This window comes from Gymnoscopelus microlampas, assembly GCF_963454915.1.
Source record: "Gymnoscopelus microlampas genome assembly, chromosome: 6".
Lineage (NCBI taxonomy): Eukaryota > Metazoa > Chordata > Actinopteri > Myctophiformes > Myctophidae > Gymnoscopelus > Gymnoscopelus microlampas.
This window is the reverse complement of record NC_139943.1, coordinates 20,709,491-20,736,682: the sequence shown is the minus strand read 5'-3', so window position 1 is coordinate 20,736,682 and position 27,192 is coordinate 20,709,491. Positions and strand designations below refer to the sequence as shown.

General features: G+C 42.1%; 1 protein-coding gene across 2 annotated transcripts in view; it reads left to right on the top strand.

Annotated features, from left to right (window-relative positions):
* Positions 1-1,433: 1,433 nt before the first annotated feature.
* Positions 1,434-27,192, top strand: part of LOC311047592 (cadherin EGF LAG seven-pass G-type receptor 1-like) — a 60,846-nt gene continuing 35,087 nt past the window's right edge. For both annotated transcript variants that reach the window (XM_084060351.1, XM_084060350.1), the window contains exons 1-5: positions 1,434-5,038; positions 16,755-17,441; positions 19,253-19,475; positions 22,501-22,616; positions 23,804-23,892. In XM_084060351.1, coding sequence (XP_083916477.1) covers positions 1,522-5,038; positions 16,755-17,441; positions 19,253-19,475; positions 22,501-22,616; positions 23,804-23,892 — 4,632 coding nt within the window. In that variant the 5' untranslated portion in view covers positions 1,434-1,521. The remainder of the gene's footprint in view (positions 5,039-16,754; positions 17,442-19,252; positions 19,476-22,500; positions 22,617-23,803; positions 23,893-27,192) is intronic.

Sequence of the window (27,192 nt, the reverse complement as noted above, 5' to 3'; positions counted from 1 at the left end):
TATTATAAAGAGTGTACTTTTGAATACTTAAAAGAGAGAACAATATTAGAGAAGGCACCATAACTCCTAAGAAAGGGGTCCAACCATGTAAGTTTAGTTATTGACATGCATTTATGGGTCTCATGGATGCATAGTTAATTCACATATCCTAATCTAATTTATCTAGGCTAATTCAGTAAATGGAAACTAATTCTTAAAAAGCCCAAATCCTTTGTGAATCTCTCTTATGTTAAAGGTAGGGTAAGTGATTTTCTTTGGTTAAAATAAGTGTTAAATAGCTCTATATTATGATAGTACTCATTGCTATAGAGTGTTTGTTCAGTATTAGGAGTCTCCTTGTCTCTCCAGCTCTTTATTAAACAGAAAATGCATTTTCGTTTCAGTTTCAGTTTCATTTCCAATTTTATCCAATCAGGATAGAGAACTCAATCAGGATACAGATTAAACAAGTGAGATTGGAAGTGATGACACAAAGAAATGAGCAGACAAAATTGGAACTGGAACACTATAAAAATTAAGCTTAAAAATGGGTACTTTCTCCTGATTGGCTGAGATTTTGACACCTACCGGATTTTTTTTTTCCTGTTTATTAAAGAGCTGGAGAGACGGGGAGACTCCTGTTACTGAACAAACACTCTATAGCAATGATTACTATCAGAATATAGTTCTTTAACCTTTTAACAAAATAATTTTTGTTTTAACCCAAAAATATCACTTACCCTACCTTTAATATGGATGCTTTGTGAATGGTTCTCATAAAGAACTATTGACTCTACTGTCGACAGGGGGCAGTGAAGAGGCACTAATCTACACATCCCATAAAGTTGAGGTCCTGCACGCATGGGTAAGGGAGGGGGGAGAGGGGGGGCTACTGCTACTAGCAGCAACACAAGAAAGTGTTGCCATGTCCGCTTATTTTAAGCGACTTTGGGCTTCTTTTTCTGTAAAGTTGCTTGTCAAATATTGGTGGTTGCGTTTTTTTTGGTTTGTTTCTAAAAGTATAGTTGCTTATGTGGGCTTGTTTCCTAATGTTGTTTAAACCATTGGTTCCTAAACATTTTCATGTCAAGGACCCCCAAATGAATGTGTTTGTCTGCAGCCTGCAGACTGTATGCAGACCCAACCTTCTGAAAATATTTTGTGCCAGAGACTCCGTCCCCGTCCCCCATACAAGATTTTGTGGATTTGAAAATGTTCCAAACGTTTCCCCAATATTTTTCTTTGAAAATAGCAGATCTACAAGCTCACATCTCGTCGCACTGCGATGCGTTGTGAACTCAATATATCACCAATGGTCCGGTGGCCTGTAGTCGCTTCTTTTGGGCTTGTTTTCATAGACCTGGTTGCTTGTTTCTCTCGCAAAAGCTGGCAACACTGAAGAAAGCTCGTTACAACTCACATCATTTCAACACTAGCCATGGAGATGACCAATGCGTCGAGGAGGAGCAGAGAGAAAGTTGCCGAGCAGACTTCATAGATATGTTCTTGAGAGAGCCTGCCTGGATATCATGAGTTTCAACCATGGATTTACAAACGCTTTGGATTTGGATGTGCGTTTTGTTCATGCACGTTCCGTTATTTGGAGGCTTCGATCTACACGTTTCGGACACGCTGCAGCCTGGATTCATACTGGCCAATGCATCCGTCGGACCCGGTTGGATCTATAACATAGAGAGGGCGATGACCCCGCGGTACGTGCGCCACTTCATAGACGTGAAAAGGAAAGAAGGAGTGCTGTTTCTCTCAGGAAAAGTGGACTGCGCGCGTTTACCGAGGAACCCCGTCCCGCTGTACGTGCAGCTCCGATCGATAACTTCGGACAACTTCATTTTGATACATTTCAAGACTTTTCTGCACGGACAGAACTGCTTCATCAAATATAAAAGAAAGCGCGTGAAACGTGAACACGACATATACATGAATATCCGCTCCAAACTGGTGCCGTCCCCCTGTCTTTCCACCGGGATTTTGGTCATCAGCATTTATAAACATTTGCCACATTTCACTCACACGAACGACGTCCATTCATCGTGTGAGTCGGGGGGCCATAAAATAAGTTTTGACAAAGGCATTTTTAATCCAAACTGTCTTAGTTCTGATCTTAGGGGAGAGTTGGACGTGATCTGCAAGGTGCACAATTCACTGAACCCCTCGACAGTGCGCCTGAAATTGCGTCCTCCTCCTCCTCATCTCAGTCATGGAAGCGGTGTTGATTCGGGGGGCTTAGATTACTGGGCTAAACGTGACAGGAGGGCAGCGAATACTGGTCCCCAGTTCCAGCTGCCCAACTACCAGGTGTCCGTCCCAGAGAACGAGCCCGCGGGGACGCGCGTCATGACGCTCAAAGCGCTCGATCCAGACGATGGGGATGCTGGCAGAGTTGAATACGACATGGAAGCTCTGTTTGACCACAGGTCAAATGACTACTTTCAAATCAGCCTGGAGACGGGAACTATAACGACCTTGCAGCCGTTAGACCGGGAAATCAAGGATACGCACGTCTTCAAAGTTATTGCCACAGACAACGGCAAACCCAAGAGGTCAGCCACTGCCTATCTCACCATCACCATCAGTGACACCAACGACCATTCGCCTGTGTTTGAGCAGACTGAATACAGGGTTAGTATTAGGGAGAATGTGGAGGTAGGCTTCGAAGTACTTACCATCAGGGCCACAGATGGGGACGCTCCTTCCAATGCTAACATGATATACAAGATTGTCAATGAGGAGGGGGACAATGCTGGTTTTGAAATTGACCACAGGAATGGGCTGGTGAAAATTAAAGTGAGGCCAGACAGAGAGACCTTGTCTGCGTATCAGCTGATTGTTGAGGCCAATGACCAGGGCAGAGACCCAGGCCCTCGCAGTGCCACAGCTACAGTGTACATTGCTGTGGAGGATGAAAATGACAACTATCCTCAGTTCTGTGAGAAAAGGTATGTGGTCCAGGTGCTGGAGAGCGTAGCGGTGAACACCAAAGTGACCCAGGTGAAAGCCACAGACAGGGATGCGGGTAACAATGCAAAGGTCCACTATAGCATAATCAGCGGCAATGTAAAAGGCCAGTTCTATATCCACTCCCCTACAGGAGTCATCGATGTCACCAACCCTCTTGATTATGAAACTATCCGTGAGTATAATTTGCGTATAAAAGCACAGGATGGGGGTAGGCCTCCACTAATAAATGGGACAGGGATGGTGGTGGTTCAAGTTGTGGATGTCAATGATAATGCCCCCATGTTTGTCAGCACACCCTTCCAAGCCTCTGTGTTGGAGAGCGTGGCCGTTGGTTACTCAGTCATCCACATTCAGGCTATTGATGCAGATTCTGGGGACAACTCCCATCTGGAGTACAGACTTACTGGCACGGGCCCAGGCTTCCCTTTCACAATCAACAACAACACAGGGTGGATTACAGTCTGTGTGGAGCTGGACAGGGAGATGACTGAGTTTTACACATTTGGCGTGGAAGCAGTGGATCATGGGATTCCCGCCATGTCATCCTCTGCCAGCGTGAGTGTGACTGTTCTCGATGTGAATGACAACGTTCCCACGTTCACCCAGAAACTGTATAACTTAAAGATCAACGAGGATGCTCCTGCAGGTACCAGTGTGCTGACGCTCACTGCCATCGACCGAGATGCCAACAGTGTTGTGACCTATCAAATTTCCAGTGGCAACACAAGGAACAGGTTCTCCATCACAAGCCAGAGTGCGGGGGGGCTTATCACATTGGCACTGCCACTGGACTACAAGCAGGAGCGTCAGTACGTCCTGACGGTGACCGCTTCAGATGGCACACGTCAGGATACGGCACAGGTGCATATCAACGTCACCGATGCCAACACACATCGGCCTGTCTTCCAGAGTGCCAGCTACCACGTGATGTTTAGCGAAGACCGTCCTGTGGGCTCCACCGTGGTTGTGATCAGCGCCACGGATGAAGACACAGGAGAGAATGCGCGCATCACTTATGTCATGGAGGACAACGTTCCGCAGTTCAAGATCAACCCTGACACAGGTGCCATAACCACACAGATAGAAATCGATTACGAGGACCAGGCATCCTACACGCTCGCCATCATTGCCCGTGACAATGGCATCCCTCAGAAATCTGACACCACATATGTAGAGATAATTGTTCTGGATGCCAATGATAATGCACCACAATTTCTCCGTGACCTGTACCAGGGGACCGTATTTGAAGATGCTCCAGTCTACACAAGTGTCCTCCAGATTTCCGCTTCTGACCGGGACTCTGGTTCTAACGGTAGAATCAGCTTTACCTTTCAAGGTGGGGATGATGGAGATGGGGATTTTTTCATTGAGCCGTACTCTGGTATAATCAGAACAGCCAGGAAAATAGACAGGGAAAATGTGCCTTTGTACAACCTCAAGGCCTTTGCTGTGGACAAGGGCGTCCCTCCGCTCGAAGCAACAGTAGATGTCCAGGTGTCTGTACTGGACATCAATGACAATGCTCCTGTGTTTGAAAAGGACGAGATGTATGTGTATGTGGCAGAGAACAGTCCTGTGGGTTCCATCGTGGCTCGTATCACTGCCACAGACCCTGATGAGGGGACCAACGCACAAATCCTTTTCCAAATTGTGGAGGGAAACGTTCCGGAAGTATTTCAGCTGGACATGTTCAACGGGGATCTCGTAGCTCTCACAGACTTAGATTATGAGGCAAAGATGGAATACACCATCATTGTTCAAGCAACCTCTGCTCCTTTAGTGAGCCGGGCGGTCGTGCACATCCGCCTGTTGGATGTAAACGACAACGACCCGGTCCTACAGGATTTCGAGATCATCTTCAACAATTATGTCACCAACAGGTCTAACAGTTTCCCTGCAGGTGTGATCGGAAGGGTACCGGCTCAGGATCCAGATGTTACTGATAAGCTGCATTACAGTTTTGTGGAGGGCAACGAGCTCAGTCTTCTGCTTCTCAACCCAGACACTGGCGAGCTCAAACTCAGCAGAGACCTTGACAACAACAGGCCTCTTGAGGCGACCATGAAGATAAAAGTCACCGGTAAGTTCCTCACTAAATTGAGTGGAGTACTTCCTTTGACATTTATGCGTGTGATTTTGTATACCTCCTTATAAGTAGGTCATATTTCATGTGAATAGGTCACTGTGGCCCATTTGCTGCAGCACTTCACTCTCATGGTCCTCAAAGTAATTGTTTAGCTTTAAAACATTTTTATGGCTTGCTCTTGTGTCTGACTTTGAAAAAAAGTCAGTTGCATTCAGCCGATCTTGTAAAGAGCATGCCTTTAAATACCGTGGCGATTGATGACTAGGAGCAAATCACCACCACATTGCCCACTGATGCTTGCTAGGTAACCATTGCCAGATCTATTGTTCCTGTCCATTATGATGGTTACTGTGACCGGATTTGTAAAAAGAAAAAAGAAGAACAAAAATAGCAGATCTCCATGCTCAGCTGGTAGATCGGCAATGTTTGAGTTCCTAAAAAGAAAATAGGACATTTGGGAATTGTTTTTTACAATTTTTACACATTTGCTGAAAATACGGCCAGTTGATGTGTTTTTTTATTGAATTGTTAAATATTAATTACATATAATCAAGCATAAATATCAGACAGTCTACATTTCCCCAAAGGACCAGAAGCAGGGATAAAACATATCCCCATTCCCCATCAACCACAAAAATTAATGACCAGAGAAGTCAGTATCAAAAGCAGAGGCATGTATCCCCCCCCATCCTTCCCAGCAATTCCAACCCTGTCCGTGACGACACATTTTCCATTCACTTCCTCTGAATTGACATTCTCAGTGGACTCTTTTCTTTTTGTGGCCCATGTAGCACGAAAAAGGTTCCACTGCATGAGGGACTAAACTCCCTTCACACAGTGAAATGCTCAGTGTTGATATATAACTCAAAGTATCAGCACTGAAGATTGATTTCGCTGTGCACTCTTAAGTTTAACATGAGCCTTGTAAGTCATGAAGTATTGGAATACACCAAATCTTCTGTATTTGATGTATTTCAACTTATTTGTGATGTTAAAATGGGAAAGTTATTGCAAACTAAGGAATGCATCTATTTTGCTATGTTTTGGTAGATTTATGTTAATTTAAAGTACATTTTAAGTACATGTTTTTAGTTACTCACCACTTGAACAACACTGGATTCTGGATTCGGAGGCTTGGCCTTTACACATTTTGATAGACATAATGCAGTACTAGGCTGGACGGAGTGCTGTAAATTAGAGTATGTTTTCACAAGTTCAGCAGCCAAAACACTTCAGGATTGGACAAGTGATGAATTTACCAATCAAAATGGACAAACACTAGAAACCTAGAAGCTAGGAAAATATAAAGTAATTTGAGTTAACCAGATGTTCAATTTGACGCATACATAGTAAGCACGCGCCTTACAAAAAAGTTGCCCCAAGCGAGGTCTTATATCTTCGTTATGAAAGAATGATTGATTGGCCTATATGTCAGAGAGAAATTCCCCGTAAATCAAAATGTCTTGTTGCTTTATCACACTACAGTGAAATTTGCAACATGCATCAGCTTGCTAACACTTGTGCTTGTGCTAATTTCTGTGTCTGGGAATAGTTTCAGAATATGTATGTCTTTTTCATTACCAGCAAAGACAGTATTTACACAGGTAGTCCTATCTATCCCTCTCTCGCACACATGCACGCCCGGTGCACTCACAGATTACTCTCATTTTGCAAGCGTATCGTTCATACTGAATGCCATGTGAACTCTTCTGCACTGGACTTTGTCAGTTCACTGTCGTGTCTGCCTGCCTCCAGTTCAAAGACTTCTGCCGGCACTCATCTAGATCTGCTTGAGTTTTGTAGCATAGCCTAACCTCTACCATTCTTTCCACTTTAATTCAATTAGGTGTACATGCTTGGCTCAGAATAGTTGGCGGGTCTTAGTGTTTGGCTACAGTGGTGCTCTATTAGACCCATTGCCACTCTTTATTGAATTTGTGGGAATTACCAGCCTCATGGTCTGCTGCTCAGAACATGGCCATCTAACACAAACAAATGCTTTCATCTTGTGTAGGTTTGGAAAGAGCTTGAAGGCCAATCGTTCATGTTGTTCTAGTGGCATACAGTAGACCTCAAGCATATCATGTTTATTTTGTATTTTGCCCTGAGGGGAAACATTAGCAATCTGATTATTACCATCCAGAAATAGATCTGTTTGTATCAAGTTGGCTTCAAGAACTTGGGAGTGCCTCTTTGTGCATCAGTGGAAGCCTAGCATGTCCAATCGCATTGCAGATAACTGTCAGGATTTCATTCGTTTTTTGCAAAGCATGCCATGATCTCAATGATTTCAATGAAAACCAATGAAGCTTATGCCAGTCATGTTTTGTCTTGTGATGCGGTTTTGGAGAAGAGGGAGTGGATAGGAGTGCCTTAGGTGAGGGAAACTTCTGGGAGTTTCACTTAATTTTTGATTGGAGGCATTCAGATGTAGTTACTTGTTTATGTAATGATATGATTGGCGTACTCATGCTAATTATTTTATTCTGTATAATACGCGTTATAAAGTAAAACATTATTTTATTAAATGTATAGGCTTGTCTTATGATGATTATTCTTGCCAAATGGATGACAACCAGATACAACTGTAACAACTAGAAAAAAAGACGCCCTTTGGGCGTTTGCCCCTTTTCTACGTGAAAGCCCCCCCCATACCCACAGACACGACCGGGCCTCCTCCCAACTGTGATATTGTTTTATTTCCGCAATCTATCAGCAACGTACCATGTAGGTCTACTGTTTTGAAGAAAGGTTGGCTGTGCTCTGTCATTATATATATAAATATATTAAGCTACAACAAACACAACCAGGGAGATACCACACACTTTGTCCACTGTCTGTTGGCAAAAATAACGAAGGATCCAAGACAAATTTTATCAAAACACTTTGGACATTGATGAAAATAAACAGCAGCGATGCATACGATTCCAGAGCCATTGAGATTGAAGAGTTGCGTCAGTGAGGGATCAGAAACGCTACATTTGTGGGGCCGATTTATGTGCCAAGTTTGGAGGCAATTAGACAACTTGTCTGCTGTGAGAAGCGGCATGGACAAACACACAAAATCCACCACTTTCAAAAACCACAGAAGTGGAAATAGTGGCACTCCAAAATGAAAGTACAAGAATTCAGGCTACAATGCACATTTATTTATTGTCCTCCAGCTAATGCGTTTCGGACTCAGCCTTCCTCAGAGCAAGTCAAAAAGTTGGCATTTTGGCTACACGCCTCTTTTATATATACAATCATCATACAATGCAAAAACTTTCTATGAGTCTCTGGCCGAAACACGTTAGCTGGAGGACAATAAAGAAATGTGCACTGTAGTCTGAAGTCTTTTATTTTCATTTTGGAGCGCCGCTATTTCCACTTTGGTGTTTTTTGAAAGTGTAGTATTGACTGTAGCTGAGCACCCACGTCCAACGAGGCGACCAAGCGCACCTGCTCCATATTCACACAAAATCCACCCTTTTCTGATTGTAGTATAGGATTCCTTGTTGTTGTTACTATGCTCAAGTATCACAGAGAATAATATAGTGACCCAGTTAAATAATGTGATCCTGGAGATTTACAGGTTCCTTTGCATTTATTGACAGTTAAGCCTCAAACTATATAAGGCAGGTAATTACATATGCATTATGCACACACACAGTAATATGCCATGCTTTCTCTAGTAAGAATCAGGGCATCGTCTTTGTTGGGAATGTAAAGATTTGGTAGCATGTTAACAGAGGAGAAGACAAATCAAAGTAGTTAGGAGAATTTGATACAAACACAAAGATGAAGCTATCATAGGATGCCTACAGTAGTTGCCTACAGATACAAATCAGAGGCTGTGACAGTCTCGTGAAGTCTAGGCTGTCCTTGAAGAGACCCATCTGTATTGAATAGAATAGAAAGTGTTTTCTGTGTGCTTTCTGAAATAGAATTACCCAAAACAAATAATGTTTTTCTTTTATTGCAAAAGAAAATACCTTTTATTTATTTATTTTGCTAGTATTAGATTATGTAGATGTTGCATTTTATACACAGTATAAACAACACAACTCTTTTCTTCTGCCTATGGGTTTTGACACTGCTGCCAAAAGGAGACAGTTGAGACACCAATGAGAAATGGAGAAAAAAAATAGTGAGTCCCATTTTATGACTAACGTAAATTTAATTCGAATTCAGTTAAGTTGAGATTACTCACATATTGACCCATAAGTGACTCACAAATGAATGTGTTGTGACTATGAATTACAAGCCATGATGCAATTTCAACAGGCCACTGTAACTTTTTATTGCAGTGAAATTATATCATAGATGATAGTGATTCAGTTCCGGACACTTACTTACTCTTACTGTGTGATCACTTTCACTACATAACAGCTGTTCGTGGACATTTGACTATTAATGTAATATCCGTTGTGGGTTATATCCTTAGATGATGCTTTGTAGTCCACAGCCTATCCTTACACCACAGACGGTATTGTAGCCAACTACATAAGACTGTTTTTACTGTAAACTTGCACAACCTGAGCAATGAGGGCAACCCGCCAAACTTTGCGCCTTATAATAATGACCTCAACTGTTTCAAGTTCCAACGGGTGTGCTAAGTTGTCTGACTGTTTTTTGAGGGACGTGCCCTCGCACTGGTGACATTGAGCACAGCAGCACATGTACCAAGTTATTGCAGAGGATCAGTTTGTGCTTCTCGTCAACTCTTGACATGTGGCGTGTCAGCCACTTTTAAGCTACTTGATGCCATAATTGCGGTTTTTAAGACATCCAAACCCGTTTTGTTGCTGGCCAAAGGCAAGGCCACAAACTGCCAACTATTTGACAGCTTCAGAGAATAGGAAAACTTGAGAATAGGTTGAGAACATGGACATTCTTGGAAGAAATGTGTCTTTTATTTATTTATTTTGTATTATGTTAGATGGTTGTGGTGATGTTGAACAGTTCTACATCCTGCTCGGTTGTAATTCGTTTCCCTTGCCTGACCCCCTTTGACACAACTGGTAACTGGAATTTTAGTTTCGGTATTCCTGTGTCTGTAGAAGAATGTGTAGAAGGAGGCTGTCTATTTCCCAAAGTGTCTCGGAGAAGGAATGGGCCAAAGTAAAGAGGGGGGCGGGGCTAGGTTTTGGGGGTGGGGGGGGGAACCCAGAGGCTGAGAGGGTTTGGCAATTGCTGGGGTGTCACTATGGCAACACAGACCAGTCCACCACTATGGGGCATTCTTAAGAGGAAGGACCCAGAGTCCTATGTTTGATACTGAGAGGAGAAAAGTTGGGGTATGCTGGGGGGACTGGTGGTGGTTTGGAGGGGTGGGGGTAGAACCCTTTAGAATCAGGGCATCAGGGGAGGTTGGGAGGGCCTTTGTCCCCATGCAGATTTCTGTCACACTCAAACAATGCTGTTTGTGTGTCACAGACCCAGTGAAGACGCTGCAGAGAAAAGGGGTTTGCTGTTTCTTCTTCATGTCTTGGGCCAGAGTGGACAAGGATCAGACATGGGGTTCTGTCAAAACAGGGATTCATCATAGCACACACATTTTATAGAACATACATACACACATAATAGGCCTGGCAGGTTTTGATCTCAGCATCTCTTTATCCTGTAAGATGCTTAATTTGTTAACATGATTGAGTTGGTTTTCAGCTCAATTTTCCCTACACATTACTGTATACACTGTCACACAGATGAATTCTTTCCACAAGGATTTTCAAAAAGTTTCCTGAAACTCAGTTTTTCTCCTTTATCTCTCCTTTACTCAGACAACGGATTTGCCCTATTGGGGAATAGATATAGGATGTCCCTCTCAATTGTGTTTCGGCTATTGTTCCCTTTCAACATTGGTCATAAGCTCAGGGTCTTGCTACCCGCTCACCGGAGAGAGTTTTATTTTCAAATGACATAAAGGTTGCCGCGGGATACGAAAGGAATGGTTGAAATCTGAGGCAGAAAGCATGAGTCACTTTGTGGTCTTTTCTCTGAGATTACACAAATACACAGGGGCCAATAGGGCATATCCCGCAACTAGAATTTAAGCTTCTAACCCCCAAATTCCTCAAATCGAATACATTGTGTGAGAAAGAATGGTTCATTCCATTCCAAGGCATTTGAATGGATTTTCTTTCTCTCTAGGATTTCAAAATGTTTTCTTATTAATTGCTAGATTTGACTGTTAAATACCAAGAAAATCAAGGCACAAAAAGCATGTTGCATGTTCTAAATGAAAAATCGGAATATCTGGTCCATTCTTTCTTTCAAGTCCCAGTAATGATTACAGTTATTTTAGCAGGAGTTAGATAGATAGCTGAAGAATGAAATGCTGACAGTAGCCCAACCCCGCCCCCTTTAATTGTAGTACAAATTCTTTTGACTCTTGGAAATTCCCAAGCAGATTGTTCAATTCACTGAATATATGATCCATTTGTCACTGGTATTTCTTTCTACAATCATACTTATTATGATTTATGTACTGTCTCCAGCGCCTACCAAACTGTCAAATTAAAAGAGAACCCAGTCATTTGTTGTAAAAGTATGTCTAGATTCTGCAGCACTCTGTCTGTGCCATTCCAGAAAGCCCCTGTCTACACCTATGGTCTACACCAGCTGTCACATAAATGAAACAGTTGTCAGAACAACAAATAGAAGAAATTCATTTCTTATTCAAGGGAGCATTACCCCCATTATTGCATACTTAGCACAATGTTTTCCTCAGTTTTTTCTAGCGGGCACAGTGTAATACATTTTCACTGTTGTTTACACTTTTGTTTTTGTCATTTTCCTTGTGATGTTTGAGTGGAAAGGTTTATAAACTAAAATACCACAGTTAATAATGAGCTAGCCCATGCTGCGCTCTCTGTTAACATTTATACCTCTAAATTAAAGGTAATAAAAGACCTTTTTATATCTTAATTTGACCCTGGCCCCAATGCTGCTCCTCTAACCACGTGCATGTGAATTGAAAACTCGATCAAAACCTTTGTCCGCCCACCAACAACCCCTCTCCTTCTCTTTTTCTAGCATCTCTCTGATTGCTCTCCACTGTGAGCTGACTGCTGCTGCAGAAGTGCAACAGAAGAACATTCTTAAGATTTATTGTTCTGGAAAAATGTTGACAGTTGTCTCTGACAGGCTGGGAAAAGGCACATGTTAGAGCTCTGCTTCATGCCCAGTGAAGTGTGCACTTTGGAAAGGAAGATTGGCATAATAACTGTTCTCCTTCCCAGAACTCTTTGTGCAATGGCAGGACACTGGACACTGTCCAAGCGATTATTTGGGTCAGCAACCAGCACCAGCCACGGACTTGCCAGGGCCATTAGTTAGCTTGTAGATGGCCATCTCACCGTCCTGGGAGGGGGTTACTTATGACAAAGTCAAATATCAGTTTAGGAGTTGTTTCTGACAAATGTTTATCCCCCACCAAAAGTAACATGCTGGAGGTATGAACTGAAGCACCTGGCTTGGCTGAACCTGTGCCCGTTTCCGTAATGGGAAGCAAAGGAGTGTAATTTGATTACCTCCAATTTATTTGCTCTATAGGGTCCAGTGGGTAGGCAGCTGTGAAGTGAATTCACCTAATGAGACTTTGTGAAAAGAGCCATGAAAGAGACCATTGAATGTTGACAGACATTAACGTTTAGACCAATTACTCCAGAACAGATTTAATTTTTGATGTGTGGTGTTTGTCGTTGTGAGGTACGTTTTTAGCTTTGCCAATAAGGCGTTGGTAGGTCAGGTCTTGAACTTTTGAACTGAAATTTTAACTTTACTGGCAGGCGTTCAATGAACAAACGCAATACCTCATTAAAATGTATTGCTATTCTCGTCATGTGGAGACCCACTGAATAACACAAAACAATTAGAGGTCTAGAGTCATACCATACCAGACTGATATTTCATTGGGTGAATCTTAACCACTTAAGCCCAATATATATTTCGGCATATGTCGAATAGCGAAAATAGCCTACTGTATTCACAAGCTTACAAGACATCTACATCTAGCGGCTAGATGTCCTATACAATGCAACACATTGTGAGCAACTATTTTCACTTTTTTATGTAACAATTTTGATTATTTGGGGAAAAAACAAAAAGACAAATTTAACAAAATATGGATGCCATGGTTAATGTGGTTACATGTTGACAGTAAAGTGCCATCCACACCCAGCATGATATTATAACTAACTTGATAACTATAAGTTATAACTATAATTATGTGAGTATCCACATTCTACACTGATGTTGTTGTTATAGCTGTGGTGTGGAGTCTGCCATCTCTTGATTAGATCGATTTTTAAAACAACATATTGATAGTTATAGCTAGTTTATGTGCTTGGTGTGGAACTGTGGATGGTCTATTTGCAGACCTGCATGCTTTTTTATTTTGGAAGATTAGACTTGCTGCCTCATTTAGGAGGGAGAGAGATACTACCAGGGCAACAAAGAGATATCTAAAACCAACTTTGACATTTAACCCCTAACCTTCTACCCATCCTGCTCAAACACTCACTGTTTCCATGGACTTTTCTTTTTCTTTGAAGCTCCTGGTAGAGTGGTTCACACACCATTTATGAAAAAGACGGATGCTGATAAGAGAGAGATAAGGACTTACCACTTCCTAGTAGTTCTTACAGTCTCTCCTCAGTAGCCTCAGCGATGTGATGTGATGTCACTTGGTGTGTTTGCCTTGGCCAAAGTGCTGTTTGTTTTCTTTAATCCCATTAATTGAACAAACCCTTGACTTAACTCTGAGGGCCTTCGCCCTGGTGTGGTTTCAAATCGCTTCATATTAATGATAATATACTCAAGTAATATTACTAATAATATTATTTTCTCAAAATAGTCTCATGTCAGCATTTCATAAGACAATAGCTGCTTGCGATCGGGCAGATAGTGTGCTGATGTTCTCGTGCCAAAGCAAATGACACCCGCTGTGTTTCTGTCTGGCACTGATATTCCAGCTGTGAACACTGGCACACATTTATATCCAAGAGATGCTCTTCAGCTCATTTGCTGCTTTGAAGTGCAGGTCTAAATGTTTTTGTCAGAATATAATGACAATGGATTGCCTTTACGTGTTTTGATATATTTGAAATATGGTTTAAGCTTTTGTCTTCCTGAATTTCGTTTGAAAATGGTAAATGGTGCATCTGTATAGTGCCTTTATCCAAAGTGCTTTACAATGTGCATTACATTCACCCATTCAAACCGATGGCAGAGGAAACCATCCAAGGCAGTGCTTCTCAACCAGTGGTCCTTGGGGGGGTACCAGGGGGTCCCCAGCGAAACTAGATAACATAGCATCATAATCATTTTAACCACTTAGCTTTGGCTTTTCAAAAATAGCAGATATACAAGGTGCCGTGCTATGAGCTTATAGATCTGATATTTTAAAAAATCTTGAAAATGTGTGCGTATCTTTCAGTATATATATTTTTAAAAAAAAACGTTTTTAACTCAAATCTTTGCTTCTGGGGGTCCCTGGCACAAACCAATTTCAGATCGGGTTCCGCAGCCAAATGCATATCAATTTGGGGGTCCTTGGCATGAAAATGTTTGAGAACAACTGATCCAAGCAACGACCTGCTGATCGGGGCAAATTAAGGGTTTGGTGTCTTGCTCAAGGACACTTCGACACCAACCGAGGGTGAGCTAGGGATCGAACCTTCCGAGTCCCAAGCAGCCACTCTACCTCCTGAGCCACTAGCTCAAATGCTAGGGTTCAAGTGCAGGATTATCAGCAATATCACAAATTGCCTGATGACGGAAAATGAGACTTAAATTCAAAATGTTCCTTTATCCATTTAGACCTGAGGCCGATTCTACAAATGTCTTCTAAATCAGTCTTCTGAAACAGTTCTCTGAAAAACGTATGTCGCTATATCAGTGGTGCTCGAACTTTTTCATGTCAAGGACCCCCAAAGTGATATGTATTTGGCCACGGACCCCCATCTCAAAATATTTTGTTCCAGGGACCCTCCCAGGAGCAAAGATTTGAGTTGCAAATGTTCACTTTAAAAATATATATATTCAAAGATTTGCAAAAACGATTTTTCAAAACAAATAGCAGATCTACAAGCTCATTTTTTAATAGCCAAAGTATAAAAGAATGGTTAAAGTGGTTACACAGATGCATTCCCGGTTTTAATGGGTTAAATACATGTGCTCAGATACTGAATCTGACTGGATGAGGCTTTCCAGAGGTTGTGAGCAGCAGCCGAGTAATAGGAATGATTTTCAACCTCTTTAGATAGGTGTTGACTATCAAATTATAGTGTGGATACTTGAAGCATGCAAATGCATCATACATCATAAACCATGGGCTCAGGTAGCTCAGGGGCTTTTCAGTTACAAGTGCGCTGCATCGGGCAATAAGCTGAGCGTAAATAAAGAGTTTAGAGTCCGGACGATATATATATTTTTTGCCAATATATTGGCCATTATTATTATTTTTTTTACGACATTAGTATTGGCAATTATGCCACCAATTGTGCAAAAGTTTATATAGTAGGGCTTAAGTGGTTAAATAAAATACATTTCCGTGTGTATTTTATGTTTACTTGTTGATTGTTCATTGTATAATTAAGATTGAATGTTCTTTTCATTTATTGAAGTTTAATATATGCTACATATAAGACTCTCCAAAATCAGGATCAGCATCGGATCCAAAAATATGGCCTCAGTTGGTCTCTAAAAGAGAAGCGGGGCGTTTTGGAGGTGGTTTTGATTTGTTGAATGAATTGCCCACATTTAACTTAGGCCTGCATAAATGTGGAGTGGCATGGAGTGGAGTGCTTTTCTCATATTTAAGCCCTTAGCGCGCCGAGTAATGAAATACTCTGACAAAGTTCAAGGTTGGTGTAATTACGGTGTTTATCAACGACATGAACATAGAAAAGCTGTCTTTTGTTCCAAATCCTTTTTGTGTGTCTTGGCACTCTGTTGCCTTTGTACAAGCAGCTGCTGCTTGAGGTCTTGTGCACTCCTTGTGTGTGTGTGTGCGTGCATGTGTGCATGTGTGTGTGTGTGCGTGTGTGTGTGTGTGTGTGTGTGTGTGTGTGTGTGTGTGTGTGTGTGTGTGTGTGTGTGTGTGTGTGTGTGTGTGTGTGTGTGGTGGTGGGGGGGGGGGGGGGGGTGTAAGTGGGTGGCTTGGGTGGGATAGGGATTTGCTGCTGTGCCCTCATGCACGTAATTTCCTTGTGTATCACGACTGTGCTCGTCTATATTTCTTGCGTTTCTGTGCAAACAGTATTGGGTGTACACATTTGTGCATGTGTCTGCTGCTGCATCATGAATAATGTTTTGTATTTGTTTGATTGTGTCTAATGCTGTGTGACTGCCCCAGTTGACAGTATGAGAGAGGACAGTGAAACAGTGTGGAAATTGTGTCAACATTGTCCATCATTAAAAACTCACAGATAGGGGGGGTCCACTGCAGAGAGAGAGAGAGAGAGAGAGAGAGAGAGAGAGAGAGAGAGAGAGAGAGAGAGAGAGAGAGAGAGAGAGAGAGAGAGAGAGAGAGAGAGAGAGAGAGAGAGAGAGAGAGAGAGAGAGAGAGAGAGAGTGTGCATCTCACCTATTTTACCTCTGTAATCGTAGAAAATGTACCAACAACAAGCAATGTGATATAATGACGAGTTGTGTGCGTGACAAGGTACATTTGTAAAAACTGCAACACTCCAAAAGCTGTAATGGCATTTCTCTGTTCTTACAGATGGCATACACCATGTCATGGCCCTGTGCACCTTGCGTGTCGCCATCATCACCGACGATATGCTCACCAACAGCATAACGGTCCGTCTGGAAAATATGTCCCAGGAACGCTTCCTGTCCCCTCTGTTGTCCCTCTTCGTGGACGGGGTGGCTGCTGTCCTCTCCATCAGCCGCAATGGCGTATTTGTCTTCAATGTCCAGAATGACACGCACGTTGAGGGAAGCATCCTCAACGTCACATTCTCTGCCCTGCAGCCGCCTCGGCCGAATCCCCCCAACGAGCTGCGAGGACAGGGGTTCGGAGTCGGCAGCTCCCCTGACCATTTCTTCCCCTCCGAAGCCCTCCAAGAGCAGATATATCTGAATCGCACGCTGCTCGCCCATTTATCCAGCCAGAGTGTGCTGCCTTTCGATGATAACATCTGCCTCAGAGAGCCTTGTGAGAATTATATGAAGTGTGTGTCGGTGCTGAGGTTTGACAGCACAGCGCCGTTCGTGGCGTCCGACACAATGCTGTTCAGGCCCATTCATCCAGTGGCTGGGTTGAGGTGTCGCTGCCCGGCAGGCTTCACGGGAGATTACTGCGAGACAGAGATCAACCTGTGCTACTCCTCGCCCTGTAAGAACAAGGGGAAGTGTCGCAGCAGTGAAGGAGGCTATACCTGCGAATGTCTGGAGAACTTCACTGGTGAGTGGATGCAGTTTTTGTTTGACTTCCCCATCTATCTGCTCTCTCTCTCTGGAACATCAGATGTGTGTTTCACGTTCATTAACTGTCAAAAGGAAAGACCAATGTTACCAACAAAGTAAGAATCCATGACACATAAACAAGCAGGTACATGGAGTGCATAGTTACTGTATGTTCACTCCACTCTTGTACCTAACTCTGTATTCTCCCATAATATTGCCTAAGGAAGGAGTCTTTAGATCTGTTAGAACTTAATTAGTTTTGATGTAGTTCTGAACAACTACCATCCGTGAACACTCCTCACACAGAGCTGTGACATACTAATTTCATGCATCGTTTCTATCTGCTACTCAGTGTTTCTGTTTCCAGCCATATTAAAGGCTAGGCCTTGAGCCAAAGGTATATTCCCACTGACAGGGCCATTAGCTGCTAATCAAACCCTGGCCTTCTGGCCTTTGAACACTACCTTGCTCCAGGATACCTAAGTCATAATAGACGGTGCTGAAGGTTGGACTGACAGTCATGTTCTCAGATTTCTCACACTTAGATGGAAAAAGAAAGATCCTGAACCGGAGATGATCCATCTCACAGTCATTTAGGTACTTATCAGGCACCAGCGTTTAGAATTCTGGGCTGTGGCAATCATAGATAATCTTTTTATCCAAAAATTGTTTGAGTCATTTGTGTAACTAGATATACAGTATATACTGTATACAGGAACGTACTGGAATGTAAGAGCTATAAAGTACTGTAGGATGTAAAAAGCAAAAGTACATTGTATGGAAATTGTTTGTTCTGGACAAATTAACAGCATAATTCTATAACACTCATAGGCCTAAGGCCATGATGGATTTACCGTACTTAGCTGTATGGCCAGTTGGCTGCACAACCTAATCTTCAAAGTAACGGTCAGATTAAATCTAAATATCAAAGGTAGATTGTAGTATATTCAATTGCATAATACTATAGGCCAGATTTTGTCAGTTGAAGAACCCAAAGCTGTTGTGGGAACCACAAAGTGCGACAGAAGTAGGGCAGTGGGGACACCCTAGTAGTTGACCAGTGCAATGACCATGTAATTACAATCTTCGCTGGTCTGTTTGAACATGCAGTCCCACCTCTCTGCCTCTGTTTTCCTATTGAATGAGGAAAAAAAGAAATCGTAGGGGAAAAAAAGTTCATCAGTAATATGACTATTTTTAGGGCGGACAATGAGTCGCAGGGTCTTCAGTGGGACAAGAGCTGTTCTGAAGACCACCATGGATGGGCAGAGGACACGTCATTGTACTTCTGTCAGAATGAAACAAGCTGCTCCGTTCCAAACTTTGAACAACGATCAGTTCGGGTCAACGAACAATAAAACTCACCACAACCATCCGTGTTTTGACATACTGGTGGGTGGGGTGGGGGGTACAGACCCCCCACCTCTGTACCTCCTCCTTAGCTGATTCAGACAAGCTTGCGGGGCATGTAGTAATGGGATTGAACTTGTGAGAAACGAGAAAAATGTCTGTCATCGTCTTTCCCGGAGGTGGGAGGAGCAATCCATCAGTCTCAGAGGAAGTTTGACTCTTCAAAAAGATGACTGATAAAGCAACGTTTAAAGCACGTTTGGAACATTGCCAGGGAAAGCACATTTTTGTGGTACAGACCTGGATTAAAGAGGAGTGATAATGATGAATATCACAGAGATTATTGCTTCAGTAAAAGACCTGTTTGGAATGTTACTATCAACATTGCTTAGTTTATTGAGATCGATAAGAAAAAAAAACAACCACAATCACTTACTCCTTGTGTTCTCTCATGTCTAGGAGAGCACTGTGAAGTGAACTCCCGCTCCGGACGCTGCATCCCTGGTGTGTGTAAAAACGGTGCCAAGTGTGTGGACCTGCTGGTGGGGGGGTTTATGTGCCAATGTCCCCCAGGAGAATACCAGAAACCCTACTGTGAGATTACCACCCGCAGTTTCCCGGGTCAGTCCTTTGTCACCTTCAGAGGGCTCCGGCAAAGGTTTCACTTCACTGTTTCATTCAGGTAAAGACTAAGACATGTAACGGTACATGCTATAGTTAAAGGTTCAAGGTTTTTAATGCTATGCGGTATTCAGTTAGAGCCAGAACGATATTTGACTTTTTTGATGACATTGGTATCGGCAATTATGCAGCCGGTGTTTGCTTTTTTTTTACCAATTTCAACCTGGCATCCCTATTTTGGGCATGTGTTTGATGGCAAAAAGTTAAAAAAAAAACGTCAAGCTCACAATGCATAATGCGAGTCGCAGGTTCGATTCCCAAGCCCGATGGCCTTTGCAGCGTGTCACTCCCCGTCTCTCTCTCTACTGTGTACTATCAATAAAGCAAAAAAAAAAGAAAGAAAAAGTACCACTGGTATAGAGAATGTAGCAGTGGAAAAACAGAATGTCCTCTGTTCATCCGTTTGTTTGATTGTCCTCGCCATTATTGAGAAGGCCATTTCTTACCACTGATTCTGAGTCTCTGCCACCAGGAAGGCCTGTTTTAAAGAGCCTATAGAGAGCCCTATATCATGACATTTCTCTTTTTTGTGAGATTTGATTTCATTTGGGAATTTATTCCATTCTTCCCCATCTGAGTAAAACAAAAGTTATATACTTATATATACATTATATACCGGTACATATTATACGCCTTTTTTCCCTTTTTCTCAAAAGCTCACAAGAGCTTGTGAGCTTTTAGACGGGCAGTTTCGGGTTGTAGACACTAGGCCTCGTGTTCACATTACAGAAGGTTGTAGTGTTAAATTGCTCTTTAATTTTAGTCCTGAAGAATTATGTGCCTGACGACATTGCAGGTGGAGTGCTGTTCAATTAAAGTGCCATGTGAGAATAAGGCATTTTTCTTTTGTTATTATTGTACATGGTACACCTGGACCGGGTAAATGATTGAGACATCTATCCACGCCCAAATGATAGCCATCGCATCTGAACCATCACATGTAATACGGCTGATACAGTCACTGATAGCTTTTGTTATAAACAGGAATGCGGTTTCCATCGTAACATACATAAACACCCGCTACACAGTAATTGTGCCTTTGTCTGGCGAGCCAGACGTGTCGAGGCAGATCGACTGCCACTGTGTGTGTGCATGTGTGTGTGTACGTGTGCGCGCGCGTGTGTGTGTGTGAGTGAGAGAGTGAAACCCTTCGTTCATCAAACAACTGCTGACTCAGGAAGGAAATGGGTCCTCTCAGGCACCTGACCACCCACAGGATACTCTTATCAACCCCCTGCTGGGGGCAGAAATATCCAAAACAGTTTCCCCTTTGGGTTTTATCTTCTCATGTGAAGTCATTTCACTTTACCCACTTCTCTGTTGTGTACAGTACACCATGTGTGTATGTATTTGGCCGCGGACCCCCATACAAGATTTCAGTTGTTATAATGTTTAAAAAATATTAAAATCTGTTGTATTTTTTTTTTAAATAGCCAATTTACAAGTGTAGCGGCAGAAAAACCTCCAACTACTTTTTATGCCTTTTTATCATGAATCATCATTTCCTGCACACAGAGGCCCTAGGCCTCTAATCCAGAGGCCTCTCTTACTCTCCTGCACAAGCTCACAACGTGATGCGATGTGAGCTTCTAGATTGATCATTTTGCTGGGGACCCCCTTGAACCCCCCCAAGGACCGCTGGGGGTCCCCGGACCCCACTTTTAGAACCACTGGTGTACACCACTGGTTCTCAAAGTGGGTGCTGTGGATCCCCAGGGGTCCTTGAGGGGTTTATATTATCAATAAAATGGCTCAAAAGTACGTATATTGTTGAATTGTGTTGCTAGATACGCAGATGGACTATCTGTGGAAATATGAATCTCGAAACCTTTCTAACGGCGTAACTTTTGCAGTGGCTGGTCAGTCTGTCTACTTAACGTCGATCGCACATTTCCTGGAAAAAAAGAAGGCAAAAAAAGGAAAACAGGAAATGATGCGCCCTAGGTGTTTTGCATTGATGGTGCTGGTTTCCTGTGGAGCTGCCCCCATGCCATATGCCATCTGAACTCTTGCCTGTGCCGGACAGTATCACTCAATGCCATGCACTGCTAATTGACGTGGGTTCAAGTCCCAAAGCACAGTCCCCCAGGTTCTAATTCTGTCCCCTCCGCCAGCCTCTGCCTCTTTCCAAATTCCTTTTTCTTCTGATTTCCTGATTTCCTTTGTCCCATTTTCCATTTCGCTCTCATTTCCTGTCAATAAAATGGTGTACTACGACTGTATAAAGCACCTCCAGTGATTCATAATAGCAATTACATCTACATATTAAGAAACTAATACTATGTTTTATTTGTCAGTGCTTAATAATGAAAAGAAACACTTAATTTGCCATTCAAGTTGATTTGGTGGCAGGGTCCGTTGCACCACCTCACATGTCACATTAAGTTCAATCTTAACCTAGTTATAGTATAAAGACTAAAGGCTTCAAGACTTAGGCCTTTCTATTTTAATTAATATACATTTTTATAAAATTGAAGCTATTGCACTACACAAATTACCCACTCCCTTAATGGGGAGAGTCACACTGTTCATTATCTGTTGATTTTGATAAATTTCCATGTCATGCATAAGCAGAGGTGCTATTGGTGCCGTGGTTGCCAGCCACTCATGAGCAACAATGTAGACCATCCCCTAGAACATTTCTTATAAAAGAATTCAAACAATTACTTATTTTCCATCACAAATTTTCTCTTTAAAATATTATAGAGACAGTGGCGAGCCGATTTATTAAGTAACATAACACATGGGACCATTTGCTGTGTGTCATTCCCCTGATCTCCGTCCGACTTTCCTATGTCTCTCTCACTGCGCTCGCTATCGGAATCAAGCAGGAAAAAAAAGAAATGACGATGATGATCGCTCTTCACGATCATAGGGAGATTTGAGATAAAATGGTGTTGTAGGCTACTACTGTATAAAGCATCTCCAGTGATTGATTCATAACAGTACTATCCGTAAGGACTCAAAAAGAGAGCTTCTGCTTCCTCTGTGCACCAAACCTCAGACCTGTCCTCTGCCATCTCCAGGTTTGCTACCAGAGAGAGGAGCGCCCTACTGTTGTACAACGGGAGGTTCAACGAGAAACATGACTTCATCGCTATAGAGATCATTGAGGAACAAGTTCAGCTCACCTTCTCAGCAGGTGACGGAATACTTTCCTTAATCTAGTTATAACTGAACATTACCTTTTTTTTAACTTTTGGATGAGTTTGAATGTGCGTGGATGAGTTCATCAAGCCACCATATTCATTTACTCTTGCAATATGTTGCTTTTGTCAATTTTGGTTAAAACAAAGGTTTTTTTGTTAAAAGGTTAAAGCACTGTGTTCTGATAGTAATCATTGCTATAGAGTGTTTGTTCAGTAACAGGGATCTCCCTGTCTCTCAAGGTATTTAATAAAGAGAAAATACATTTTCTGTTGGGTTGCAAAATTTAATTTCTTTGTCATGATCTGTTATCACTTCCAATTTAACTTGTTTATCCTGTATCCTGTGTGAGTTCTCTCTCCTGATTGGATAGAATTGGTATCCCAACCTGAAAAGCAATGATTACTATCAGAATATAGAGCTATTTAACACTTATTTTAACAAAGCAATATCACTTACCCTACCTTTAAATGAAGTCAGACAAGTTACATTAGCATGACATTGTCCACAGTGTTTTCTTCTGAACACAGACAACTCCTTGTCTGTGGAATGTGGAATCTCGTTAGGGAGTTAAATTATGGTCTACAAGAGGGGTCAGAGGTCATGCAGCATGGCCTCAGATACCTGAGAAAAATGGAGGATAAACACAACCACAGCATTTTACAGTCTGTTGGATCTGGGATGGTATTATAAATAATCATTAACTGACCAGCAAGCACAATAACAGTTGTGTTCAATGGATGAGTAACTTTGATATTGAAGAGCCCCTCGGGGGTCAAATTGAAAAAGTGGTTTAGCCTGGGTGAACATTCAAGGTTTAGAAAAACAAAAACATGTTGTGTAGAGGCCTGGTGTGTAGACGCCTGGTGTGCATCACCAAACGACTTTACACGGTTCAAATCTAGGAGAAATGAAGTTAAAGGAACCAACTCGTAAATAATACAGTTTGGTGCTATAACTGAAACACTGTGACTTTGTTTACTGTGCTTTAATGGATTAATCTTTTTGGAATGGTAATTTCGTTAATTAGTTAATTTCAAGTAAGTAGGTTTACATTTCAGAAAGGTTACTCCCATCTACCGCCTAAACAGGCATTCTGGACTGCACCTCCAAGGGAGGAACCCCAGCTAATGCGGACACAGTCGATAAAACAATTTCCCTTTTCCTTTTCCCTCTTTTCAGGAGAGACCAAAACCACAGTATCACCCTTTGTTCTGGGTGGGGTCAGTGATGGCCGGTGGCACACAGTGCAGCTCCGCTACTACAACAAGGTAAAAACACTTCCTGGATGGGATCTGTTGGCATCACTGAAGAGTCTGTCAAACACAATGAACTTTGCAAATGCATAGGGGGAGGTTCAACGCCTGTGTGTGTGTGTGTGTGTGTGTGTGTGTGAGCGAGTGAGCGTGTGTGTGTGTACGTACAGTAAGTGAAGATGGAGAGTGCAGCCCAGCTAATAGTTTCATTGCTTTCATTGCCGGCTGTTGCATGATCTAATAATAATGATCCAAGTTGCAGAGTATGGACATATGGGCATATAAGCGACCAGTTGACACTCCACCACCACCCCGCCCCCCCCCCCCCCCCCCCCCCCCCCCCCCCCCCCCCGTCACACACACACACACACACACCATTGATCTGTCATAATTCGGACAATGGTAAGATTAGGATGTCCTGAACAAAGAGATGAGTCCTCCTCAAAGCCCTGGTCCACTCCACAATTCAGTAGGGCCAAAGGTCACCAAAGTGGGACAGCTCCACCAGCCTAAACCCTTCCACCTCCTCTTTGACTGACTTCAAGTTCAAGGGTTTGCCAGGGTATTTGCTGTTGCTATGGGGACAGACACGCCAGTGCTTGTTTTGGTGACTTGTTGATACCGCTATAGTGGGATTGTAGCTGTCTTTTTGATGAACAGAAGAGAGAGAGAGCATAGCTGTCCTAATTAAGGCAGTGAATTTGTATAAGCAGGTGCATACATAAGGAAGACTGTTAGGTACTGTATAGATATATTTAGTTCACTGAGCGCTCTCTTATAGCTTTTGATGTTAAGTTTTATGGCAGGAGTTTATGATGGATGCCTTCAATTATCTTGAAAATTGTTTACGGTTTGTATCAAGCCATATGCTTTGTTTTCAAAAGATTTAGGCTAATGCTAACGTTTTTTTAATAGGTCATACATGAGTTTGTGATTGATTGATCGATTGAATACTTTGTAAGTCAAAAAAATTAAACGGCACGATTGTACTGGATAGCAGTGCACTTGCAGCAACTTATCATTGCTGTCGGGCAGAAACTTTCTGCAAACTCCATATTTCATCTTCTTATGAAGCCCTGTTTTATACTATACTGCACAAAAGTAGCAAAAAAATAATGACATTCCCCAAATAGGGAAAGAATAACTTGTGACTAAATAATAACTACATTGGATTCAGTGGAACACAGGTTCTTTTTTCCATTTCCTGAAAAGGAACAGTTTTGGACATTTGGATTCTGCCCAACAGCGACGATATTCAGACTATTCTTGATCGTTCGTCACGGTGACCCCCTTTTTTTATACATCCACTTATCCTGTTGAAAAAATTACTTTGATCACCCTTTGTGTGCTTTTTTTTTTGGTCTCCTGAAGGCGTATTATACACTGTCTCCCCCTCCCCCCACAGGGAGACAGAAAAAAAACGCTGTCCGACCGTCCCCCATGCTGCTTCATTCTCTGGGGGGACAATGAGTAGCTTGGGGTCCTGCAGCCTCAACAGCAGCACTCACGCATTAACATCATCATAAACTCCCTTAAATTCAGCAAACACAGTACAATCCTCAGTGTTCATTTAACTCTCACAGTTGTGTAGTGTGTACTTGTGGAAATGTCATTTTCTTCTTCATAGAAAGAATTCAGAAAAATCTTTAAAGTGTACCGAGTTATGGTATTCATTTGTTTTCATTTAGTTTTTGACCAATTTAGCAGCACTTTTTTTTCTCGGGAGGCAGAAGTTCCAGAGCTGCTTATGTCATTGTTTAGTTACCTTTTTCTTGTTCTTTTTTTTTTTACTGTAGCACTCAAAGGCAGGAAGATGGAAAACAATTTGATTTATGAAGCTGTTTGTTTGGAATGTAGGAAGGACTCATCTCCTTTCATCACTGCATTCTAGGCTGTGACCTGTTGTTTCCTTCATTCTCCTCACATGACACTGACACTGATATGTACAATGAGTAGTCTTTAAATATAGGACAATAGATAAAGGAAAACTTCAGATATTTACATACTAGTCCATACAACAATATCAGTTTTTTCATATCATTATATGATTATCATTATATTGAAATTACTAAGAAGAAAGTTAACCATAACTGCTGAAAAAGCAGCTGCCACCGTCCAGGTATGAAGAATCATGAAAGAGTGAGTGGAGGAAGTTGCTAGATATACCATAGTGTATTGACTATCCTAGAAAAGATATTGGCCTATACATTTAAAACTATCTATTTGCAATGCTCTGGAAGCATTTCTACTGTTATTTATTACATTCATTGTATATTGATGATATAAGTAACCTTGTGCAGAGTTTGTACCAGGTAGGACTTCTTTCTCTCCTGTCAATAACAAAACATTATTTGCTAGAGGATTGTTTGAATGTCGGGGTGCGACAGATTTAGCTGTTCAAAGTTTGAATTTCAAACACATTATTGTTTTTGAGAATGCCAATTAATAGCATTATTTGAAATTCCAACAATTAAAATGACCTGTCGCCCTGTAAAATGCCCTGTTGCCCAGAAGGAACAATCCTGTGTTAATACACCTCTGTCCCAACAGAGAGAGGCAATTTCAGTGATATCCAAACTACAATAAAGACAGCTGTGCATCTAGCGTCCAATCCGCTGCACCGCCTGCATCAAATAACTTTATTTACATTGTCAACCTGTAGGTGTCCTACCAGACACCAGGGTCTACACTTTTCTCAATAGAAGAATAGGGAGACCACCTCTAATCATTGCAGACATGCTAGTTATATTGTATTAACATGACTGTTGCCAAAATAATAGCATTCCAGCTGTCACCAGTGAAATGGTGACGGCTCGCTCATTGCCCTGGTCATGTTACATCCAATTAATCTAGTCAGGATGGCATCTGCAGAATGAGCTTGTCGGCTATTGTATCAATTTTCCCCGATGACACATTTGCAGCCCCCAAGTCAGACTGACCGTCGGAACAACAGAAGATTAATCTCTCCCAGGAATGTTGTTTTGCCCTGCAAGCCTGGGTTGGCTGTCCCGAATGTTATGTACTGTTAGTCAGCAGGGAGTTGAAAGGTCTCATCTCACATATTTCAAAGGGCAGCGGGTGTTGCGTTGTCTAGTCTCCTCAAGCAACATGACCTCATGTCAGTGGCTGTCCTTTCAGCATTAGCTATACCACTGACAATGATCTTTGTAACAGCCATTGTAATCAATACAGCTAAATGACAGGCACTATGAACTTGAATTCCATGGTGTAGGCTTGCAAGAAAAGCTAATTATGTTTGAATGGTGTGTATGCTGCTTGAAATTCATAACTCAAGATTTCAAAATGACTGTAGAC